We start from the raw sequence: 26,828 nt of genomic DNA on the forward strand, positions 1-26,828 counted from the left end.
AAACTAGGGGCTCAGAAATATCCACTGAATCAAGAAAAGAATCACAATACCTTCCACGGAGAAAATATTCAACAAAGGCTTGTTAAATGAGCAAATATTCCATTTATTTTACCAATTCCATCCTCTTCTAGGTTCTTTCAAAGTCCAAATCTCCCTCCCTCTCCCCTCGGGACTCCAGATCCCAACAAATCTTCCTTCCGCGGCAGTCACTACCTTTGCCGCACTCTGGCCTTGCCCTACTCCTGCCACGTGTCGGACCCCTGCTGGGCTGGCCCTCCTTTCCTACTCTGCGACACCCCTTTTCTCCCTGCCCCTATCCTGCCCGCTCCCGCACCCGATCCCTCTGCCCCGGCCTCGCGGCTCCGGCGATTGAGCTCCAGGTCCCCGCCCGCAAGGTAACGCGGTTGTCATGGACACGGCACTTGCGCCCTACGGCGTTGCCCCTTCGCCGCTGTCCCCTCCCCCCACCTGCGGCGCCGAGCCGGCAGCGCCTCCAGAGCTCCGCCCCACACCGCCCCGCCCTTTCGGGCGCTCCCCAGGCCGCGCGCGCCCGCGGCACCCCTACCCACCCACCCGTCGAAGCCCGGTGCCTTTCCAGGCGCCGTGGAGCCACGGGGACCGCGGGGGCGCGCGAGCGAGCAGCGGCCGCGCATGCGCACTGGCTGCCTCCCCTAGCGGCGATCCGGGCCGCTGCCGCTCGCGCTTGGGCAGGACGCGGGGCGGGCGGGGGGGAGGGGGGAGCGGCTTCGCTTCCAGCCCCGAGTGAGGCGGAGACCCGGGCGGGCGGGCAGAGCAGGCGGCACCGCACCTCGGCCAGAGGCGGCTGCAGCAGCTGCTGCCCTTGTCCCTGCCGCCGCCTCTCCAGTCCCTTCTGTGATTACCACTCCAGCTGCTGGGAACGGGCGAGAAAGAGGAGGCGGCGAGAAACTCCCACCGACCCACAGAGGTGAGTCCCGGGCAGAGCATCCTCCATCCTTGCCTGCCTCCCTCCCTCCCTACCTCCCTCCCATCCTCTCCATCCTCCCCCCTCCCCGCTCCCCAACCCTCCCTCCCTCATCCTTCCCAACATCCCTGTCTCCTCTCCCCTCCTTTCTCCCTTCCAGCCTTTCTTTCATCCCTTTCTTCCTCTCTCCCAGCCCCACTTCCTTCCCACCCTTTCTTTCTTCCCCGTCTTCCTTGCAGCCACTCGCGCTAGAGCACAGCTCTGCATCCCTTTCCTCTTGTCTCCATCTCTTTTTCCCCCTTTCTTACCTCTTCCCCGGTGGGAGGGTGGGAACATCCCTTCCCTGCTACAACTGTCCGGATTCAGGGGTTCCAGAAAATTGGGTGCATATACTGAGAGACACACTCTTAAACAGCGGGTGCCCTGCAGGTTCCTAAATTTTTAGGATGAAGGGTCAAGTTGGGTAGAGTACTGGAAACTGGAGGGAGAAGGGGATCGAGGAAGAATCTATGGATTTGTGCTGTATTAGGGTGGGGGTGGGGAGGGTTGTCACTTGGACATGTTGCCAACAGCCCCCATACCCCTCTTCAGCAGTTTCTTTTCTTCTTCTGGGAATTGGGAATTACATATTCCCAGTGTGTATCTCACCAATTTAAAATCCAGCTTTCCCTGCTTTGATTGTCTCCGTGAGAAACCACAACGAAAGAGGAGAAGAGAGGAAAGGAACAAGAGAGAAAAAGGGGAGGGGAGAGGAAGGGAGGTGGCAGTGTAAGCTTGTGTTCTTTTCCCCTAGGCCTCTTTGGATTGACATTTTCAAACCACCCGCCTCATATTTGGCTTGGAATTGAACCCGTGTGTCCTTGGTCCTGTCACTACCTACTTCAAAGGCAGAAACTCTCTAAACTTTAATGCCTGTGCACCACAGCATTATTTATGGAATGTTTTGCTCAGCATGCAAAATACCAAGATAGAAAGGTTTGGGAAAATAGGGAGCAGAAGGGTGGAAGAGATGTACTTTTGTTCATCATAGGTTAACTTCTCAAGTAGGATAATGGTTAGACAGTTTTGGAGAAATGAGGTTATACTCCACAGACTTGTAAATATACCATTTAGATGGCATTAGGTGCATTATAGCCTTTAAGAGACACCCTTACCCATTTTCACCCACCTCATAGGAACCCTCAAGATGTTTGAAGAGAAACATATTGTGTGATTCTGTTTGTGGCTTACACCAATGGAAAAGTTAAATTAGCTTCGGAACCATTGTTAATAATTTAAAATTGCTGTTGGTTTTACATCACTTATTTTCACAGAATGCTATAATTTACCTTGCACTCTTTAGCTTGCATTCTAACCCCTTATATTATACATATTATTGGCAATTTGGCAATTCTTTCTGTTAGCATTGCTGCTGTAAAGTTTATTTATACATGGCGAGACAGCCATGCCTCAGAATGTTTAGTATATTTATCATCTCAGAAGGGTCCAACAGTGTAAGTATAAATCAAAAATGGATATTTTGAAGCCTATATTTTGTCCTATTTATATTCTTCTAAAACGACAGACCAAAACACCTTAATATCTTTAGAATGGCTGTGTTTTGTGTTTAAAGAGTGTGTGTGAGGGACCAAAATTAATGGTGGATTCATTGAAGTTGCCAGTAAGACACTATGCTGTGGAACACATTATTGATTTTTTTTCTTTTCATTTAAATTATTATATGACAATAGTGCAATATGCAGTTTTGCATTTTATGGGAGTGTAAAGCAGGAGTTGAGATGAGGAGAATTGCCTTCCTAAGTGATTGAGTGCTGATTTGATGAAGAGCTGATAGTTAATCACCTGAGTCAGTGCTGGGGAAGTGTGTAATATTAGGAGTGATGGACTCCTTCAACTCCCCATGGTAGGAATGCAGTTCCATTAATGGCTTGGCTGACTCTTCAGCCATATAGCTAAAGCTTGGTTGAATTACCAGTGTTACCAACATCCTGATGCAGATTGCATTCAACCCTGTGTGTACTGGAATGCTTGCATTACTTAATAGTGAACTTGTAGATAGGAGTGTTTTCCTTGTTGGTGTTCCTTTCCCTAGAATACCATGAAACAAGTGAAAGACTGTCATGTTAATTATATATGAGCATAATAAGTTAGTTTTGTCCAAATTTCTTTCAAAAGACTTTTCCCCTCCCAGTATCTCTGCTATTCTTTGTGGGGCTTCAGAGTTGTGAATGTGGGGAGGTGGCAGCCCCTCTATGGGCTTTGCTCTTTCTCTGTTGCCGTTTTTCTGCAGAGGGATGTGGGTGTATGCCCTAGTTTTTGATACTGTGCTTAGTATAGAAACACAGGTACTTTTCATATGCCTCCTTTGTAAACATTAGTCCACTGAATGGAAACAAAGCATACCAAGTTATTAAAGAACTAGAAAACAAAATAACATTTTGTTTACAGCAAAATTTTAAGAGACGTGAGTACAATTAATAAAATGTGCATTTTAGAAGAGCAACTAGTGTCTTTGAAAAGCAGCTTGCCTCCTTGACTGTAATCCAGTTTGCAGATAAAGACTGACTTCCTCTGAAGAATTTCATTTCTAGAGGCTTCTGCCTTTAGTTGACTGGACCTTTAAAAATACATGATACAATAAAGAGCCAATAGAACATCTTATGGACCCCTGTAAAACGTATTCTGGATATATTCTCTGTGTCTCCCTCCCTCAGAGCTCTTAATACCTGCCTAACCCTAGGCTGAGCGGTGTGAGGTATTCCAAGGAAGTAGAAAGAAGTAAAAAACACTGTCTTTGACCTCAGCTTACAGTCTAGTTGAGGAGAACAGGCATTTGCATGAGGTCCTATTTCACAGTGGCAAAGAACAAGATCTTTGGAGAGAGCTTTAGATGTCAGTACAGGCTCTAGTTCTTAGGAGTATCGTGTCCTTGTGTACAATTTAAATCTATTTTTTTAATCTATAAAATGAAAATTGTAGGGGACTGATTCATGGGCTTGCTTTAAAGGTTAAATGTGTTTAGCACAGTACTTGGTACAAACAAAACATATATTAAGTAAACATTATTATAATTAGGAGAAATAGTTTAAACACATTCCAAGACCGTATATGATTATGTACTAGAAAGACAGAAGCGCAAGTAAGTACTAGAGGAATTGTGAAGAAGACGGGTGTCTGTGTAGCTGGGAAAATGTTATATTCGGTAGTAGCCCTGGAGCTTGGACAGAGACTCCTATGAAGGATTTCATGCAGGGTGGGCACCACAGCTGGAACAAAAGCAGAGAGGGAGGAAAAGGCATTGTGTGTTTGAATTACATTAGGGAAACTATTTACTGGAAGATTTGGCATGCAGGTGAGTGTATTGAAAGGTAGAGTGCATACAGTCAGAGTAATTATACTACCACTGAGTTAAGACAACTTCTAGTGTGGGATCCATTCCATCACATAGAAGGTTCAGCTACCCATGGAGGTAGTTTCAGTTCTTTATCTCACCTAAAGCCCCATCCCAAGACATGGAATCCGTGATCAGTGTCATAGTGAAGACCCAAAATATTCTTAGGTCTTTTCTTTTAACTTCAAGGCAGAGGAAAAACTTGACCTTTGCTGAACAGTAAAGATTTAATATTATGGTTACTATAACTCTCCCTCGTGTTTCCTTATCCCATGAATATTCCGGAACTATATCTCGTAGTATAATAACTAAGATTATTTTATTTTGACCTATATGAAGCCAGTACTTGTTAGTGTAACTGTATTTCCAGGGGCCTTTTTTTTTTTTTTTTTTCCCACTTCATGGTTGACTTTTCCTAATTACAAAAGCCCCTTTTCATAGGCATCCAAGATTATTAATAAATTCAAAATGGATGATGCTCTTTCAGTTTTGTGGCTGTGAGACTAATATGTGATGAGGATAGAGAGTCCAGCAGGGAACCTGCATGGAGCAGGTTAAATATACGCTCTGTGTGGAGTGACAGATGCTCACAGGCTACATCTGTTGGCACAGCTTTGTTTTTAGTTGAGGTTCATAAACTATTTTGAAAAATTCATCCATAAAATCTTTATCCAACAGCATAAGGCATATGAATTGAATTCTTTTATTCAAAAATGGATTTCCAGAAAATTTTACCCACAAGTTTGAAGTATCAGTATTTATTATGCTCATGTTTAACCCATTTTAATAGACACAATTTCATTGTTTTCTCCAAAATAGTAAAATGTTTCTCATATATTTCTGTTTTGTAGTTCAAATAATATACAAGATTGTCCTCCTGAATATTATCTTAAGATATATTAGTCATGAACACAAATATATTTTTAAAAGCTAATGTAAATATACTTCTAAAAACTAACAGACCATAGAGTATAGTAGTTTTATTTTCCATATTGAGATCTTTCTTAATGGATGTTTTAAAAATTCAGCAGATGTAAATAAAACATTTTTGGATGTATTACTACTAGTCAGCTTTATATTATACTACCAGAGATTTTTGACACATATTACTTTTGACATTTTTGTTTTCCTTACAGGTGAATTTTTATCTTAGAGCTGAATTCTAACTCAACCATAAATTTGCATTCTATACCTCTTTGAAATTATTACTCGTAACACGTTGTACAAAACATAGTGATAGTCTAACTTTAGAGACCTTAATTTTCTAGGGCTTTACTACTGAACACTATTTTATTTTTCCTTTTCATTAATAGGCCTTATCTGTGTACATAACTATTAGACTATTCCATTTCAGGTATTAGGAAAACTTGCTTTAACAGGAGTGAAAAAAGCAGGTATGTTCCCCATACGTGAGGGTAGTAACCGAACAGGGAGGTGGAGTAAGGATGAGACAGAATGAATTAATTTCATTTTCTCTTTTGAGCTGAAGGATGTATAACTACCTGTTTAATTAGGGGTTTTCTATATTTTTGCTGTGACGTCTACTATAATCTATATTTTAGTTGTTTCAAAGTAAATTTTATATGTAAATTTCAATCAATAGTTTTTAAAACTAGAGCATGAATGAAAAAAACTAATGTAAATCATATGTTGATTTTTCAATATCTTGCTACTTGCAGATATCTGGCTGTTTTGTTTGTTAGGCAGCTTTGAGGGAAGGCAAGTAATATATTTATGGGACATATTGAGATGGAGGTACATTAAATAAGATCCTAACTTGCTGCAGTGTTTCTACATTAAATGAGTGGACATGCCACAGGGCTAGAGATTACAAAGTCCTTGAGTTGTATATGGTCTCAAGGGCCACAGAGCCGTAGTAGAAAATTTATAGAAAGCTTCTGAGATGTTCATATTGTGCAAGTTGAGTTTATGTTGTTCGTTGTGTATCTGCAGTAAATCCAATATCTTTTTTATGGCCCCTTGATGTTTTGGAAGGAAAGCCAAGGACTCTTGATGGAGCTATGTCAGTTGCTCTTCCACATCCCACCCAGAAACCAAACGGACTCCAGAAATCTGCAGAGGATCTGATGTTCCCATGTTTTATTTGTAAGCATTCGGTGAAAATTCAGTCTTCCCAGTTTATCTTAAATTCACGGGGCCTGAAGCAGTTGTTAAATATCATCAGTCTATCTCTCAGTGAGGAAGTAGCAATGTCCTTTAACTACTTTAGAAATAGCTAATTATACTCAATTGTTTCCAGGAAAGGGTATCCTACAATTCTTTAGAGTTTACCACTTCGTTCTGTTTCTTCTGTCATTGATAATTTCCAGAGTCATTTCACAAAAGATGTTGTTGTTGTTGTCGTTTTTCTAATGTGCAGAAGTAGCATAAAGAAGTGTATACAAGACTCAAATTTCCTGGGGAAGCCCGGGCACGGTGGCTCACACCTGTAATCCCAGCACTTTGGGAGGCTGAGGCTGGCATATCACTTGAGGCCAGGAGTTTGAGACCAGCCTGGCCAATATGATGAAACCCCGTCCCTACTAAAAATACAAAAATTAACTGGGCATGGTGACGGGTGACTGTAATCCCAGTTATTTGGGAGGCTGAGGCAGGAGAATTGCTCGAACCCAGGAGGCAGAGGCTGCAGTGAGCCTAAATGGTGCCACTGTACTTCAGCCTGGGCAACAGAACAAGACTCCATCTCAAAAAAAAAAAAAAAAAGAAAAAAAAAAAAACAGTCTGGGGAAAAATAAATCTATATGTAAATTCATCTCTTTACTGCACTTACGCTTTTCATGTATTTTTTAAATTATGTTACGTAGCATGAATTCATTCAACAGGTATTTTTTGAAAATACCTGCTCTGTGCAGAGCATTGAGCTAGAGATCATAATTTTATAAGCACACTGAACCAAGGCAACTGGATTCCTGTCCAGGTTTTCAGCCAGCTAATTAATTTGTTATGTGACTAAGTAAGCCTCAAACTCTCCAACCCTTATTTATTTTATCTGTCTTTTGAGTGACTTAGACTTACATCTAGCTGTAACATTCTATAATTCTATATCTCAATTTTCTTTAAAATTTCAAGGCAAAATGATTTATTTTCATTATGTTCCATTTGTGTTTTCTTTCTTTTGAAACATAAACTTCTGCTGCATAAGAAAAAAAAAAAAAACTTCACCTTCAGTGGCATATGCTTTCCCTTTCCCAATAAAATTGCAAATTTAGCTTCGTGGTCTCTTGGCAAACCGTGAGGGACTACGTAATCTGTCTTTTCTTATCTCTCCATCCTTCCCTCTCTTTCATTTTGAAAGTTCTTCCTACATTGAAGGTACAAGTCAGTTGCTGCCACTATTTAGGGACTCGCCCAGTGTGTGGTTGGCTTATTTCGGCCATGCCAATGTTTGTGAAAGACTATATGGCATTTATGCATTTAGAATGAAGTAATGTTTAGTTAAGAAATTATATATACTTTAAGATTAATATTTCTGCCTCAGGCATAGCAAAGCCTTGCTTATCCCCTAAATTCTATTTCAGAGGACCTGGTGGTGTCTTCCTACCAATCCAGCTCCGAATTCCCATTAAAATTCTTTTAGTAAAATTTTGGGCATATGTTTTGTACAATGACGTGTACCCATTTTAAGTGAATACTTTGTTGTTGATTGACAAACACACCTGTGTAACTGTCAGTGTGATCAAGATACCGAATATATCTGTTACCCTAAAAACTTCTGACAAATCTGCTTTCTGTCTCTATAGATTTCATTTTCCCTATTCTAGAAATTGATACAGGTTGAATCACAGAATATGTACTCATTTTTATATTCCTTTTTTCGTTGAGCATAATGTTTGTGGGATCAATCTATGATTTTGAGTATATAAACTTCTAGAAGAAAATGTAGGAGATAATCTGTGATTTTGGATTAGGCAAAGATCCCTTAGGAACCAAAAACCACTAATCATAAAATTTAAAAGAAAAGATGTATTAGACTTTATCAAAGTTAAAGAAAGAAGTTTTGCTCTTCAAAAGACAAAAGATTTGTTAGAACTACATGTCTCTCTCTGGATACTTGACAAAGGGCTTTATCTAGACGATGTATAGAACTCTTGCAACTCAGTAAGAAGACACGCAATCCGTCTAAAAAATGAACAAAATATGTGCAGAGATATTTCACACAAGAAAATATACAAATATCTAACAAGCACATGAAAAGGTGTTTAACTCTATAATTCACCAAAATAATTAAATTTAAAACCACAATGTGATACCACTATCCCAACACTAAAATGACTAAATTATAAAGACTGGCAATACCAACTTTTGGAGAGAATGTGAAGCAACTGTGATACTCATACATTGCTGGTGGGAATGTAATACTTTGGGAAACAGTTTGGCAGTTTCTCTTAATGTTAAAAATACTCTTACCATACGATCCAGAAATTCCACTCCCAGGTGACATGAAAACATATGTACAAGGACTTTTGCATGAAAATTAATAACAGCTTACTCATAATAGCTTCAAACTAAAAACAACCAAAATATCTATCAAATTCCTATTCGAAAGTTACTCCTCTGAGATAGAGAACAAAGCTGCTGATATATATATATATATATATATGTATATAAAAATATAAAACTTTATATATATATATAATATAAATATATATATATACACAACTTTTAAGGTGCACTATTTAATATATGTTACCTGGCAGCAGAGGAAGGGGAATACATTGGAAAAGATTTCTAAAAGTGACAAGAAATGCAGAGCATGGGAGACCTGGGCTTAGTTTCTACTTTCTGCATTTCTCCTGTGTGTGCTCAGTCTGTGTGTTGACCGCTTTCTCAGCCAGTGCTTTGATCACTTTTTTAGTTCCTGGCACACCATCATGCAGCAGCAGTGTCTCGTCCTGCAGAATGAGGAGGTATTTGCCAAAAACCCTCCTGCAGACTTCTCTCTTATGTCACTGGCCAACACTGAATCACATGAACATTCCCAATCTAGTCAATGGCAAGGGGAATGGGTATACCATGAATGACAGGCTTAGACTAAATCAGGATGTACCGGCTGGGACTACATATGGGATTAGCATTCACTGGGTGGAGAAGGTTAGGGTATTGATGAACCGAGTAGCAATTCTTTTAATAAGGAAGGGGTAAATGATTGTTGGGTAAGTAAGCGGCAGTGTTTATTACAATTCGATATAGAGGCCTGCCTTGTTCTCAGGTTTTGACAAGAGGTTGAAGCATAAAGCTGAGATTGTGGTCCCAACTTTTTATTGTGAGAGAGTGTATGCAGAAACAGGTGATGGAGGGCAACGTAGCACAAGAAAGAGAAAATTTAGATCCTAGCCCAGAGCGTGAACTGGAGGGGGAGGGAATCTGGACCCAAGGGAACAATTTAAAGTGGGCAAGCATAAAAATAGTGACAAGCAAAGCCAAGCACATTGGGGCCCATGGAGTTGGGACAGGAAGTAAAAGTCAGTGCTGGCAGTAGTCTGGAATCCAGGCAGGCAAATTCGATTGCAGTTTGCCCATCTGTGAAATCAGGACCTCAGGCAAGAAGATTTTCATGTTTTGCTTGTTAAGGCAGAAGCCAAAACAGTAATTATTTTCTACTTTTTTTCCTGAGGTGTTCTCAATCACTCTAGATTCTGTCTTAAGGATAGGAGCTGCATCTTCCATTTTTCTAGTATTTTCCTGTTTCATGGCTGGGCCCACAGTAATTCCTTCATAAATGCTTGTTGATTGAACTAAGTCTCTGAGCTCGCTCCATCTTCAAACAGATCCTCAGATTTCTGGTCGTATGTAACAGCCATTTATCAAATGCTTTCCTTCAAGTTATGGAAACCACTGTTTTGGGGGATACAGTCCCGGAGCCATACATGAGTTAAGATACAGTGCCTTGTCTCATAAGTTGACAGTCTAGTAGGGGCTATGAGTACCTGAACAGTTTAATACCAGACAGAACGATCGACTGTGTCCTGCAGTGTGGTACTGACGCCACAGTGGCGTGGGGCAAAAATCCAGGCTGACACAGAATCAGCAACTTTGCTTCAGCAATGGATGGGAGTAAGATTGTGGAGCGGGGAGGTGACCTTGTATTAGTACTTTCAGATTCAGTCCTGTCTTGGTCTGGGAACTGGGACAGGGCTGGCCTGGCAGGGAGTTGGGATCAATGAGCACAGCAGTGGGAGAGGTGGAGAAATCACATTCAGGAGAACTAAAGCTGGGATACTGATAGCTACTCAGTAGCTGAAAAGTGAGACTAGACTGAAGCGGAGAGGCTGGGAGTACAGAAATATTTTGGCATTATCTATACAGAGGTATCTCAAGAATCCAATAACAGAAGATACATTGTTTCAAAAAGAACATGTTTTGTCTTTTGCACTTACAGTAATAAATGCCCATTGTAGAACATCTAGAAAATAACAAGAAAAAGAGTCTGGAAAATCAAAATCACTGCAGTCCAACTATTCAATGAACATTTGGTGAATTTCTCCCCTCAACATGAGTATATCTGAGTTTATCATATAGTGAGGGTGTTTTTTTTTTTTTTTTTTTTTTTTTTTTGAGACGGAGTCTCGCTCTGTCACCCAGGCTGGAGTGCAGTGGCCAGCTCTCTGCTCACTGCAAGCTCCGCCTGCCGGGTTCGCGCAATTCTCCTGCCTCAGCCTCCGGAGCAGCTGGGACTACAGGCGCCCGCCACCTCGCCCGGCTTATTTTTTTGTATTTTTAGTAGAGACGGGGTTTCAGCATGTTAGCCAGGATGGTCTCGATCTCCTGACCTCGTGATCCGCCCGTCTCGGCCTCCCAAAGTGCTGGGATTACAGGCTTGAGCCACCGTGCCCGGCCGTGAGGGTGTTTTTAAGCACAACTGAGATCGTAGGTCTATATAAATTTGTGTATTATTTTCAACTAAATAAATGTGTTTCCTGCCATAATAAAAATTCTTCCTCTACATTAGTTTTTGTGTAACATTGCATTTTTTTGGAATTTAAGTATTCAATTTTTGGCTGTCTACAGAGATAAAATGTCTGGGTTCATCTGCCTTCAATATGGGCTGTGGCATGGGCAGAAGATTGATTTTGGGGGCCCCAGGAGACTACTTCAAAGGAATAGAGGTCAAGGTTTGTGTAGCTATGTATATACATATAATTTTTTTTTCTTAAATGGTGGCATGATGTTCTATACTTTATTTTCACTTTACGTATAGTTTAGAGAGATCTCCACACTGGTACAAAAATATATACCCCATTGTTTTTTAACTCTTGCCTATCATTTTATAGTGTGGTTGTACCATGGTTTATTTAATCCTTATTTCCATGTACATTCAGTTTGTTTATGCTATTATGCTATTTCAAACAGTGCTAAGATGAACATCCTTATACAGGTTTATTTTCTACATGTACAAATGTATTTTTTAAAGGTAAACTCGTAAATGCAATTGTTGAGTCATAAGGTGTGTGAATTTTAAATTTTAATAGTGCCAAATTGCTCTTCCAATTGTTAGTACCTTCCACCAACAATATGAAAGTGCATATTTCTTTACCCTTTTGCCAATACATGATAATTTTAAACTTGTAAAAGTTTACCAATGAATAGGTAAGAAGAATACTTCTTTTTTATATAAATTTGTTTCCCAGGTTTCTAGAGGTTGATTATCTTTTCATTTGCTTTTTGTCTAATGGCCTAATGTTTTGTCTTTGCTGTGATGAGTGTGTTCATGTTTTCCAAGTTTTTTGCATGAGTTAGTTATCTTATTTTAATTTAAGGACTTAATTATATTCTCTGCATATAGATAATTTTTTTCATTATTCCTGAATTAATGATATACTATCAAAACTACTATTATGATTTCCGGTAGGTGATGGTTTTTTTTTTCCCCCCCAAAGTTTCATCTCTATTTTTACATCTTTATTTTCAGAAGAATATGATAATCGGGTTATCAATTTTAAAACAACACTGTATTTTAGTTAGTATTATATTTAATTTAAGATAATTTTGAGGGAGAAGTGACAACTCTCAATTCATAATCTTTCCATTGGCATGTCTCTTTATTTATTCAAGTCTTTTTTGTGTCCTTCAGTAACATAAATAGCCTTCTTTATAGAAGGAAATATTTCTCATTTTGTGTTATTACTATCTTGTATGAGTTTTTATTGCTGTTGGGAAAGGGATTTTATTCTTTAATATTTCCTAATAGGTTATTGCTGATGTAGAAATTATTCTTTTTGATTTTTATATTTGGTTTTGTCTCCTGTCACCTTGTTGAAATACTTACTGGTTCAAAAAATGTGCCCTTGTGTTTTTCTTATCAATTTGTATTACCTCTTTTATATGTTAAGATAAGAGTTCATAGTTTAAAAATACACACACACACACACACACACACCCCACGTGCAAGGCTTATTTACATGAAAATGGTAAAATATAATACTCAAACATTTTATTTTAGTGTCTTATAATTTTAAATAATTTTGTTTTCTTCTACCTTAGATTTAGTGTGAATTGAGGTACTCTTCAGGTTGGAAATACACTGTCTATACTGTACTCCAAACACACCTTTTTTGCTTTTAAAATTATTCTCAATATCTCTCTTTTCCATGGTAACCTAAGTATATTTATACCAATATCAGTATATTTGTGAATCTTTCCCTTTGGAGTAAGCATAGTGTGTACATGAATTTCATATACTCACTTCCAGAAATTTGCTTGGCATTTTTACAGATGTTTCTCAGTATTCCATGGTGTTTTTTTGTATGCCATTCAAAGGCATGGACCATGTCTTTTCTATATCTTGGATGAGTGCATAATGATCTAGTGATGGTGACAACATGTTTGATTATGCTAATACCTGTGATAGTAAACTTTTTTATTTATCTAAGTCACTTTATTCTTTGGATATCTGATTTTTAAAATATTTTGTCATCATTTGCATATCGAAGCTGTTGTGCTAATACAAGACCTTCATTCCACATCTAGCATTGTTTGTTAGAAATGTGTCCATTTTGATACAATAGCCAATACAGCAGCACTAAGAAACTTTTACGGTCTCCAGTTCTTACCCAGAATTTTACTTTTTGGCAGTAAGATCTTCTTATTCAAACTCGAGAGGAAGCTTAACTTGGGTAGTATTTTCATGATTTTTCAAATCAGGAAAATGGTTATTTTGAATGAAAACCTTTCACTGATTATGCAAATTGAGAAAATGGGCTAATTGCCTTGAATTGTAATTGTTCATCTGGTCTAGTCTTTATGCATACATATCAGTATTGATTTATCATTAATGAACCCATCACCTTAAAACCTTGTGATCCATTCTATTCGGTTGGTGCAAAAGTAATTGCTGTTTTTTCCATTAAAGGTAATGGCAAGATTGCTTTTACGTTACATTATTACATTACATTATTAAAAGTAATGGCAAAAACCTCAGTTACTTTCGTACCAACCTAATAAGTTAGTTTAAGTAGATGATATAATTTTTACTGTTGAAAACAGGCATTTCACTTTGTAGAGTATTGACTGTGTATGTGAAATTAGTAGCAAGTGGTAAGTCATGCTAAATAGAATTGCAAGAGACTTTTATTAGTGCTGAATCACTGAATCTAGTTTAAAAATTTGGTTATCTTTCTTTTCTTAAAGAATTATACCATAAAAATGAGTTAAAGTAATACTAAGATAAGTTTGAATAAAACTATCAGTTAACAACATATAGCTGTTTTCTGTTCTAGTTTGCTTGAATAATTTGAGATGCTTCTGTCTATTTGATGAAATTTTCGTGATGACTGGTTGCCTTTGGAAATAATTTTTTGTTTGCTGTTGCTGTTATGAATACCTGACCTCTTAAATCCAGGTGTATACATTTTATTGTTGCTCATTTTATCTTACAGTTGCAGAGTTGTTCTTAACCAAGGCAAGTGAATACCATATGAAATAAATACTCCTTTTTGAGTATGAATTTAAAATATTTTATATCAAACTTATAAGCAAGTGGCATTACAAAATGTTTCAACTGGTAAAATGCTAACTTTAAATAGCTTTTATTTTTATACTTTGTTATAATTATAAACCAATCTATACTGTTACTATTTGTCTTTCACTCCAGAAAATGCAAATCCTTAGTGAAGATACTAAAGGCTACAAAATATCATTAAAATAATTTAAAGAAGACTTTAAAAATTGAAATATATGCATGTTCACAAATTAGAAGACTTAATATTAATTAGGTAAATTGATCTAGAGATTCCATGCTATTGCTGTGAAAATCCCAGCTTCCTTTTTTCTTTTGCAAAAATTGTTATGCTCATTCTAAAACTCATTTATAAATAAGAATAGTCTAAAACAATCTTAAAAAAGATGAACAAAGTTGGAAGACATACTTAATATCAAAACTTACTACAAAAGTGTAATAATCAAGACTAAGTGGTATTAACATAAGCATAGGCATTTATTTTACTGGAATAGAATTGAGCATTTAGAAATAAACCCATATATTTATGGTTAATTGATTTTTCAACAAGGGTGACAAGACAATTTAATGGGGGAAAGAATAGTTTCTTAAACAAATGGTGCTGAGACAAATGAATAAACATTTACATGAAAATGATGAATTTGTATCTTCTCCCAAATACAAAAATTAATGGTAGACTTCAGTATGCATTATAGACCTAAGTATGAGAGCTAACTGTGAAACCCTGGAAGAAAATGTAGGTGTAAATCTTAGTGACCTTGGATTAAGCATTACTTTCTTGGATTAGGCAGTAGATTTTTAAATATGACACCCAAAGCACGAGAGTAAAAGAAAAATAATGTAAATTGGACTTCATCAAAATTAGAAACCTTTATGCATCAAAGGACACCATCAGGAAAATGAAAAGACCACAGAACGGGAGAACATATTTACAAAACATATCAACAAGAATCTATTCTTCAAAATATGTAGAGAACTATACAAAGAATTATTACAAGTTAATAATAAAAATAATACCTATATTTAAAAATGGACAAAGGACTAGAATAGACATTTCTCCAAAGAAGATATACAAATGGCAAATAAGCACATGAAGAGATGCTCAGCATCATCAAGTGAATGCACATCAAAACTGCAATGAAATACGAATTCACACCTACTAGACTAGTTCTAATAAAAAGGAATGTTAGGCCGGGCACTGTGGCTTACGCCTATAATCCCAGCATTTTGGGAGAGTGAGGCGGGTGGACCACAAGGTCAGGAGATCGAGACCATCCTGGCCAACATGGTGAAACCCCAACTCTACTAAAATTATAAAAATTAGCTGGGCGAGGTGGCGGGTGCCTGTAATCCCAGCTACTCGGGAGTCTTGCTTGAACCCGGGAGATGGAGGCTGCAGTGAACCGAGATGGTGCCACTGCATTCTAGCCGGACAACAGAGAGAGACTCCATCTCAAAAAAAAAAAAAAAAAAAAAAAGGAACATTAATAATAAATGTTGCTAGGGAATGTGGGGAAATTAAAATCCTTATACATGAAGGTGGAAATATCAGTGTAAATTTAAGGGGAAATATAAAATGGTGCAGCTAATTTGGAAAACAGTTTGGTAGTTCCTCAAAAAGTTAAATATAAAATTTCCTTATGACCCAACAATTCTATTCTTAGATATGTATTGAAGAGCAGCAAAAAAATATGTTCACACCAAACTCTGTACATTTATATCCATAGCAACATTATTATAGCCAAAAAGTTGAAAAATCTGATGTCTATTAATTGGAGAATGGGCACACAAAATAAGGTATATTTATACAATGGGATAATATTGCACCATAAATAGGAAAAAGTACTGATACACGTGAAACATGGATAACCTTGAAGATATTGTGTGAAGTGAAAGAAAGCCAGGCACAAAATGTCACATATTGTTTGACTGAATTTATATAAAATGTCCAGAATTTGCCAGTCTATGTAGACAAAAACTAGTGGTTGTCAGGGGTTGGGAGAAAGGAGGAATGAAGAATGAATGCTAGCTAGTAGGTGCACCTTTTTTTTTTTTTTTTGGAGACATGGGAGACAGGGTCTCACTCTGTTCCCCAGGTTCAGTGCAGTGGTGCAATCATAGCTTACTGCAGCTTGAACTCGTAGGCACACACGATCCTCTCCCCTTGGCCTCCCCAGTAGCTGGGATTACAGGTGTGTGCCACCATGCTTGGCTGATTATTATTATTATTCTGTTTTTGTAGAGACAAGGTCTTGCTGTGTTGCCCAGACTGGGAGTTTTCCTTTTGAGATGATGCAAATTCTGGAATTAGGTAATGGTGGTGGTCGCACATACTGTTTGTGCATATACTATAAAATATCCACTGAATTGTACACTTTAAAGTGGTAAATATTGCATATGAATTATGCCTATAATGTAAGGCAAACAAATCCAATAATTGTGATTTTATTTGTTTTTCCATTTCGAATGTAGATGTTACTCCTTGTCATAATATTAAATCGTTTATTTTCTCACTAGAGTTGAACTTAAAGCCAATTCACATTGTAGAGTACAATTGTACTATGGTCATATAATCACAAAAATAAATATTTCTTTACTTTGAAAATGACATTTAATTATGTTTATATCTAGCCATAATATAGCTGAAAAGGCATTTCTTAACTGCCTTTCTTAGGTAAGGTACTCTATTTGTGATACCAAGATAGGTAAGACATGGTTTCTACCCTTAGCTCACCCAGTGGTATACAGTGTGAAAGTGCGACCCATGAACAAACTGAAGAATATGACATGGAGTACAGGTATATTGGAAGTTATAGATAGCAGTGATGAAGGAGTGTTTAAAGTAAAACAGAATTAGACAAAGGTCAAGAAGTTTCACATTTCAGTAGGAACTTGAAGAACATGTAAGAGTTTCCTATACAGATAAATTAGGAAGTAGCATTCCAGGTTGAGGGGAAAGCATGAAGGTAGGAATCTCAGTGTAAATTTAAGGCTCAACAGATCCTGCAGTTGCCAAAGTACTTAGAGGAGGGATGAGGCATGAGGAGGTGGTAAGGAAGGAGACAATGGGACTGGTTATATAGAAGTGAGAAGACTTAGGAACCATATAAATATGAGATTCAGGACAAAGGCAAAGACAAGGCTAACTGTGAATGTTATCACATGTCTTCTTGTGCGAAACGTAATTTAGGAGTTAGCTGATGTTTGCTTTTGATGATGTAAAATATGAAGAGCTTACAGGACTTCCAGATGCAAGTCTTCAGTAGACATTTAGGAATAAGGTCTTGACTTCTGAGCTGTTGGTATTCAAATTAGAAATTTTAGAGTGAAACAGGAGGCGATAGTTATAGCTGTGGAAGTCGATGACATGCCCTACAGTTGCATAAAGCATTATAAGTATGGGATCTGCATCCACAGGAATACCACTGCCTAAGTGACAAATAATGAAAAACATTTAATGGGAAAGAAAGAGAGGAATCACATGAGGGTATTTACCTCTGAAATCAAGAAAGTCAGCAAAATGAAAAAGAAAACACACTTGGAAAAGAAAAATGTTACTTCTACTTTTAGCTTTCGGTTTGGATTTTTAGCCAGAACATACATAAGCAAAGAGATGCAGTTATAAGATCAAATCTTGCATCTGTTTACTGCTTCCAGCCATGAGGTCTCTGGGTTATGACAGTCAACAAGAGAAAGGAAGGGTAAGAAATGACTCAAGCAGATAATAAAGCCTAAACTGGTACGCTCCTCGCTGGACTAGGTTTGTAGCTCCTCGGTAGCTCTAAAATTTTAGCAGTTGTGCAGCCTGGTCTCAGGAGCCACTGGAGCTCTGCTGGTGATGAGAAGAGACTGTGGAAGCTGCTCAGATCAGGAGTCAAACAATGACCCATGACCACTTTGTGGTCTGCTCTGGAGGCTTTCTGTGGTGGGAGGTTAGGTTTGATTTCTCTTCATCCTGATTTCTGATATTTAAGCCAGCAGAATTTTCCTTCCAGCTACATTCTTTATCTTACTACACGAATCGATTATTGGTGCGGGTAACATTTTACAAATGAAGCTTGCTAAACTAAACTGTAACTCTTATGGGTTTAGTGGTTTGTGCAAAATATGCTTTCAGTAAAAGAACAAAAAAGCAGCATTTCTTGTTAACAGGATGCCTCACTTCTCCAGCAAAACAAAGGTATTTTACTGTTACTGTCCATACAACTAGCAGAAATAGTTTATTGATAAAAAGGAAACATATCTCTTTACTGACAAACCATTTCTAGTTTTCACACTGCACAATCTGAATAGGGAAGAGTGGAGAAGGGAGAGGCAAGTGCCTCATCGGTTGCCCTTTTTTTTTTTTTTTTTTTTCCTTAAGGTGTGAAGGAAGAGTTTCCCAAGTTTCCATTGTTTCCAGGCAGGAAAGGTGATCATCAGATGTTGTTGCACAGCTCAGGGAGGTTAAAGACTGAAGAGAGGCCACTAGAGGCCACTGTATTTGTTGAATAAGAAGTGGATCTCACTTGATCTTTGCCAGAGTAGCTTCAGTCAAGCGGTCACCTCATAAACCTGATAGTATTGAAGAGTCAGTGTAACAGAGAAATTAGATGTTGTATGTTTCCAAAGATGTTTAGCAGACTTGGATGCTGAAAGGCAAGTGAGAGGGAAGCATAAAGAGAAGGTTTAGTTTAGTGTGCTTTGTTTTAGGTGGAGCAGTTTGAGCACAGGAGAACACTCAGGATAGGGAGTTCATTGGTGAATTAGTTTCCTAGAGTAGGTAGACAGTAATGGGTTTTAGAGTTTTAACACTTTTTAAAACTTTGTACTTCATCTGAATAATTTATATTCTTTCTTGCCTTATTGCAAAGCCCAGATTAGAAAAAATTTGATGGAGGGGAGGAAAGAAGATGTCAATTATGCTTTGCTTTATATAGTAGATGGATTGCTAAAATCTCACTTTGTAATTATAACCACTAGGGAAGTTATGATTTAAAGAAATTCTTTTGTAAGGGAAATGCCACCTCTAGTTTTTATTTATTAGTAAATAGATATGCTCATATATATATATATGTATATATATATTGCTTGAGGGGAAGAATAAATGACTTACATATGTTTCTTGATTTGTTCTTTCATTTCTCTCATGTGCAGCGAATCAATTTATAAGCATTAAAATGCCAGACAGTTTAAGTTCTTAATTCTTACTTTGAATAAAAGTGTTGAAAACATAGAGACTTTGTCCTCAGACATGAACAATAGACTTTGTTGCCAAACTTCAGAAATAATCAAATGCTATGGTTTGGCATTTATATACCTACTAATTAGGAAATTAAATGATATTTCCATAGCAACGGAAACGGTCTCCTTGCACACTTGTTTTATGCCTGCAATAATACACAGCAGGGTGTCCAAGAACTTTAGCTTAAGGTCCAAAAGAGGCAAGATGTGTAAGCATTGACACAAAAGATGCACACAGAGGTGTTATTGGATTTGTAAAGATGACATGAGTGGCTAAAATTATGTTAGTAATTTTTTTTTTTTTTTTTTGAGATGGAGTCTCACTCTGTTGCCCAGGTTGGAATGCAATGGTGTGGTCTCGGCTCACTGCAACCTCCGTCTCCCAGGTTCAAGCAATTCTCCTGCCTCTGGTTCCTGAGTCGCTGGGATTACAGGCTTGCGCCCCAACGGCCACCTAATTTTTGTATTTTTAGTAGAGATGGGGTTTCACCATGTTGGCCAGTCTGGTCTCGAACTCCTGACCTTGTGATCTGCCCTCCTTGACTTCCCAAAGTTCTGGGATTACAGACATGAGCCACCGCACCCAGCCATTAGTAAATATTTTTAAAAATAAATCCTCCATATGAATAATGTTATCGAGAAGGCCTAAAGAGTTTTCCTGAACTCTGTCACAGATGCTGGTTTGGTAAATGACTTCTCCAGTCTCAAGAATTCTTCCATTATATTGTGGTATGCTTGAAGATGCTGAACTGACCAATTTCTGTTCCACGTTTTTTTAAAAAGACAGGGTTAATGGATAAAGTAATGTGGCTCAGCCCTCTTGGTGTCAGAAAATAAAGTTACAGGGATGGACTCTATCCCTAGAAAGTAATTCTGTACTACTCATTAGGAGAGTGACTTCATGAGATGTTTAAATAAGCTTTGTGAAGACTCTCACCCCTGTGAATTTAGGAGGTGAAAGAGAGTATTCACTTTTCTTATTTCCTTCTAGCCTATGTCCCAAATGTATATTATAATTGTGCTATTTTGCAATAGTACTACTGTGATTGAATTAAAATTTAGAGATGGGCGTAGGTGGATTCATTGAATGTGCTTTAATACTTTAAAAATTTTCTTATTGAATGCATTCTTCTGATTAATTGATTTTTCTTTCGCCATCATTGGCTATTATTGACAAATGAAATTTCTAATCTCTCTGTTTTTCTCGCTGATGTATTTTTGAATGACATATTTGTGAACCATCCAAAAACCTTCAAGCTGCTGCTTAATTCTGTACTGTCCTCTCATCACAGAATTTAATCTGCTCTCTCAGTCTCTGTCTCTGTCTTTCTGTCTGTGTTCCTGAGTGTCATTTCTCCAGTGCTAAAACCCCTAATCTGGATGCACCTGCACCCGATTAATTGTTGAAGTTCTAATCTTCTTGCTGAAAAAGCATTCAGTGTGTTTCTCTGGCTGCCTAATTAACTCTAAGTGCCTTAGCCTACCACTCATGAGTCCTGTGTTCCAGACTCAAGCTCATAGCTCCTATTCCAAAAAGACATTATCATGCTCCTCTAAGGGGACCCTTTTCCCTGACAGGTCTGAAACATTCCTCTCCAACATACCCCTGGCTCTTTTTCAAGGGCACCTGGGACTCATTTTTTGTTGTCTACCTAGGAGACCTTCTGCATGTCATTTAAGTCCATCTAATATGCAGTCTCCCTCCTTGATGAATCTGTATCTGATCCCTAAAAATGCTTCCATCTTACCGTCCTCCTTACTGCTATATACCTTTATCTGTTCCCCATTTTTGTTACACCTTTTCTTAGAGTTATTGCTGTATTTGTTGTCCTGGCTCCATACCCACTACATAACCTGCACTCTTGACTGAGAATGTCTTTAAAGCAGGGATAAGCTTTATTCATCTAAGTATACCTTACAGTGTATATCACAGAATTTAGCATATGCTCAGTAAATACAGGTATTCAGTAAATGTATTCAGTTTCAATATATTAACTTTTAAAACATGAAGTGAGTGGTAGTTTATAGAAATTTTGGTATGTTTGGAAATATCAATTTTACAGTATCTAAAAGTATATTGCAAGTATATTTTACAGTATATTTAGAAACTGTAAAATCAATTTTACAGTTTCTAAAAGTATATCTAAAAGTTTATATTACAGTATCTAAAAGTATATATCTAAAAGACTTAGAAAAAAACACACTGAGTTCCCATGGGTTGCATTTTATCAACTAACCAGAGTGTATTAAATAATATAAAATTTTGTAATTATGTTACAGATGATGAGAGACACAAGTGGCCCCTAAACTGATTGAAATCTTAATAATGGCACATGTTCCTAATGGATTCAGAGATCTAGAGGAGCACCTTTTGTGGGATACTGGTCCTAAGCAATGCTTTATCAATCAAGTTCTGTTTACGGGTAAACTTGAGAAATGACTTGCTTTTTCTTTTAAAATAGTGTCTGACAGTCTCTGCCATTAAACAGGCAAACAAACAAATAGCCCAAGGAGGAAACAACAAAACACAATTAAACTACACTTAAATATCATATATCCATATATCCTACATTCATTTGACACAAAACCTCTCTACCAATCTGCCCTTTCCTGCCTGGCCTTGCTGGAATAGCAACTGGCTTCCTGCAGAATCCACCAGAGGAAATACTGATCTGAGCCTTTATAAAGCTTTTTGTCAACTATGTTTGCTGCACAAATAATATTATAACTAAGGACATTCTTCGAAAAAGAGAAATGTTATCCTTCTTGTCAAAATTGTGATGTATGTTGTTTGCATTTCTGTGTTTCTTTTCAGGCTTGTTCATATTCATTTTCAACATGGTTGTAGTCATAGAATACGTGTGATTTTATGTCATTTTAAAAAGTCATAGTTCCCAATTGTTATCTGTATTTAGTAATTATTATTTTATGGCTGCATTTTATTGCATGTTTAAACATTTTTATTATTTTTAGCTTTTATTTGTAAACAGTTTAGAAATGAACACCTTTGGGCACATTACTTTCTATTAAAAACTGAGTTTGAAGATCCTAAGAGTATAGATACCGAGTTGAAGGCTCTAGTGATTATGGCCATATTGTTTGCTATAACGCTAGGATAAGTTTATATAGCTTCCTGCAGTATTTAATTATATCTAGTTCCTTCTCTGTCATGCTCATAATAGGTATTCTTTTTCAATTTAATTATCTTAAAATGAAAACTTGTGAACAGTTTTTTTTCCCTGTAAGCCTCATAGAACTGAGGTAGATGAACATTAGTTTATTATAAAAAATGATTTATAGATAATTTTTGCTACTCTTAAGCCATGATCACCTAGATACAGATATATTTATTCTAGTATTGATAGTGTATTTTCTCGTGAGTTCCTGTTTTTCATTTTTGATATTGTGCATGTTGTCTCCAGTTTCTGAAATACAACATCTTTCTTGACTTTGTGATAACTTCAGCTGTGTTTTATATAGCTTTCCATTTGTGTGATTATTGGCTTCCCTTTCAAATATGCCAAGTTCTGGATAAATATATTTTCATTTCTGATTTTTGCTGTTAATATTGTTATAGCCAATTAGTTGGTAAGATGGGTGAAAAAAACTCCTACAAAACAAATAGAAATACACATAACTATTTAATCTGATATTGAGTAGGGAAGGCGTTTCCAAGCATAAAAAGGAAGAAATTTAAAAGTAAACAATAGATTAAATATGACATAATTTTTTAAAAATTACTTTAAAAGGGGGTAAACTACACTAGCCAATCAGTTGGTAAGAAGGGCGAAAACAAACAAACAAACAAACAAACAAAAAAACTCCTGCAAAACAAGTAGAAAGAAATATACATGACTATTTAATTTGATATTGAGTAGGGAAGGCCTTTCCAAGCATAAAAAAGGAAGAAATTTTAAAGTAAACAACTAATAGATTAAGTATGACATAATTTTTAAGAAATTACTTTAAAAGGGGGTAAAATAAAGAGATAAACCATTCAAAAAATTTTAATATGTGATGGACAAAATCTTAATCTGTTTAGTGGTTAATGGGCTCTTATATATCAGTCAATAAAAAGCCCTAAATACTTCTTTTGGAAAAATGAATGAATAAACTATTTTTCGATTAACATATTTTGCTTTTTTTTTTTTTTTTTTTTTTTGAGACTGTCACCCTGGCTGAAGTGCAGTGGTGCAATCTTGGCTCACTACAACCTCCGCCTCCCGGGTTCAAGTGATTCTCCTGCCTCAGCCTCCCGAGTAGCTGGGATTATAGGCGCTCACCACCACACCCGGCTAATTTTTTGTATTTTTGGTAGAGACAGGGTTTCACCATGTTGGCCAGGCTGGTCTTGAACTCCTGACCTCGTGATCCAACTGCCTCAGCCTCCCAAAGTGCCTCACCTCCTTTTACAGGGGTGAGCCACTGTGCCCGGCCCACATTTTGCTTTTATAATCAGGAAAAATAAATTTAGAAATTATAGTAAGTAGAATGTAAAACTTGGCATTTAAAACAATTATGTCCTTCAAAATCATTTATTCTTATATTTGTCCTTACTATCACATTGGATATGTAATTACATAATCATATATATATATATAAAATGTTTCTTCAGGTGTGAATGCTATCAGAATTTTAGCTTTCAGGGACCGGTCAAATATGAAGGGGGAGGAAAATCAAGGTGCTTAGAAGGTATTCCCAGAAGGAATTAAAGATAACGGCAGGGAGATAGTTAAGATTTTTGTATCTTCAAGGCTCATGTATAGCTGCACATTGTCAACTCTGTTGAAGAGTTGAAAAAAATACCAGCCCAATTACCATGGTTAGATCTGCCTTGCCATTAAATATCACTAATGTTTGTGAAATGTTTCAGTGGACATGTACGTGAACAGCTCTCAAGCTCTTTTCTGATTTTGACATTTTTAAGTTAACTAGATGGTACCCAGGCTTCTTGAAGGGATGCAATGTAGACAGGTAATTTTCAGAGGGGTCACAGCAGGGAAGATTGGGTCAAGGTAATAAGGCACTGATTGGGGTCTGCTGAAAGGGGAAGAGAAATGGCCAAAAAGTCAGTGATATACAAAGAAAGCCATACCTAGATTCACATTGCCAGCCTCACTTTCCCAAGTGGCTAGGTTTTCTTAATTTGTCAAGAACTGAGTCATGTAATGAGGTGAGAGCATGATCGCTCTTTGGTTGATTCTGATCATATATCTATCTCTGTTAAGGTGCAAGCTGTATGGTTTGTCATCATCCAGATTGGTAGGAAAAGTATAGGCACATTCAGGTTAATTGTCCAGTTGACCATGCTAGCTAATAGTGTACAGCTTCATAATGAAATGGCAAGTAACATCCAGAGATTCAGTTACTCCAGATACCAGTAGTACAATCTTAAAATTGCAAAACTGTGGCTTAAATATTTTTTGACTAATAATATCATTATAACAAGGTCTTCTAAAGTTTCCTAAGTTAGCATATATACACCTAAATATCTCTAAATAAGTGTGTGTGTGTGTTTGTGTGTTCAGGGTGGGATACATGCATGCGTTTGCTTTGAGCTCATCCCCTACTCTACTCTCCTCACATTTCACCATGGATTCTTTTTTCTTTTCTTTTCTTTTTTCTTTTTTTCTTTTTTTTTTTTGAGAAGGAGTCTCGCTCTGTCACCAAGGCTGGAGTGCAGTGGCACGATCTTGGTTCACTCACTGCAACCTCTGCCTCCCGGGTTCAAGCAATTCTCCTGCCTCAGCCTCCTGAATAGCTGGGATTACAGGTGCATGCTGCCACGCCCAGCTAACTTTTTGTATTTTAGTAGAGACGGGGTTTCACTGTGTTGCCCAGGCTGGTCTCGAACTCCTGAGCTCAGGCAATCTGCCCACCTCCACCTCCCCATGGATTTTACTGTACTTACATCTGTGTCTCTTGGTTTAACTGTTTGCCTTTTGTTCTTGACTCGAGGCTCTCATGTTGCTCACCTCACTTGCCACTGTTGGCAAAATTGCCTGTTCTCTCCTCCGTGTCTCTGCCCTTTTTATTTGCATGTGGAGGGCTTAAACCACCCCCCACTGAAGAACGTTCTGTTGTTGAATTGAGAAAATGACTGCTTAACTGACTGATTTGACCTGCCTGATCCACCAGTCTGCCTTGCTATGTAATGACCACAATTTCTAGAAATTAACAAGCCCTTGAATTAAATGTTCATGAGTCTACAAGCAAACGCTTCCCCCTAGATTTCTGCTACACTGGGATTTTAACATTTCTTGTCTCAGAATGCTCTGCTCATGACCAGTTCCTGCACTCCTATCCTTTCATGCCCTTTCCCATGTTCTTGCATCACATTTAATTCTTTTTTATCCCTTTGTTCTTATGCTGCTAGTGTCTATGTTTTGGGTGTTTATTTTTCTGCATTTTCCAATTATGATGAGAGGTGTCATGTATATGACCTTAGGGAAACCCAACTGTAGGAGAGGACTGGCTTCTTTGCAGAACAGTTAAGGTATTTTCCCGTTAGGAGCCAAATCGGTCTTGATAATCAGTTTTCATTCTTGCTCAAATTCAAGGGTTCACCCAGTAGCAAAGGCTGCTTGCCGCCCACACCATATGAAAATAGAATGCAGAAACCATCAGAACCACTTTTACCTTTAGACCATAAATACCGTGTCAGTTACATTTGCATCCTAGAAAAACATAATTTTGTTTAGCACAATTTCTTGAATTACTATGCCTTTTTTTCAAGAGAAAGTTATGCATACAACTTTCCTGGATACCAGTAGCCCCTCGGGATCTATGGTTTTGGACATTTGGGTTTTATAATTTTATACCGCAAATTAAAAATCTAACATCATTTTACATATGCATGACTTACTTCAGTTTCCTTCATTTAGCAAATATGAAAATTACTGATTCTACTTTTGGAAGAAAAAATGGTGACCATGTTCATTCCAAGAGAGGAAAGATCTATTTAAACTTCATTTACTCAATGTAGAGGAGTAAGACCAGGATCACAAAAACATGTTTTAAAACAGTAAGATGGTTTGTAAAAAAACAAAGAAAAAACACAAACTCAAACTTGTTGTTTCAAACTCTGTAACCTATTAATAAATATTGTGAACATATAAGCTTCTGGAAGAATTATGCTGCAGCATTAGTAATAAAGATGATTCCTTGGGAAAAAAAAAAAGCTTATCAGGGTATACTTTTAACCACAATATATCAGAAACAAGTGTCTTTGAAAAACCTTATACTGACTGTATTTTATAGACTAAAGCTATTATGATTTTTTTCTCTAATCCTTC

The 26,828-nt window shown here is 37.5% G+C and overlaps 1 protein-coding gene across 3 annotated transcripts in view; it reads left to right on the forward strand.

Moving 5' to 3' along the window:
- The first annotated feature begins 750 nt into the window (after positions 1 to 750).
- The window catches only part of CTNNA2 (catenin alpha 2), a 1,149,887-nt gene continuing 1,123,809 nt past the window's right edge, over positions 751 to 26,828 (forward strand). The window contains exon 1 of one of the 3 annotated variants that reach the window (XM_007970059.3): positions 751 to 946. Coding sequence is in view for 1 of the 3 variants with exons in the window: in XM_073023121.1 (XP_072879222.1) it covers positions 11,371 to 11,471 (101 nt within the window). In the remaining 2 variants the exon portion in view is untranslated. Of the gene's footprint in view, positions 947 to 11,355; positions 11,472 to 26,828 lie in introns of those variants that run through there. The other 2 variants (XM_007970060.3, XM_073023121.1) reach the window with 2 other exon arrangements.

Source organism: Chlorocebus sabaeus, chromosome 14 (assembly GCF_047675955.1).
Source record: "Chlorocebus sabaeus isolate Y175 chromosome 14, mChlSab1.0.hap1, whole genome shotgun sequence".
Taxonomy (NCBI): Eukaryota; Metazoa; Chordata; class Mammalia; order Primates; family Cercopithecidae; genus Chlorocebus; species Chlorocebus sabaeus.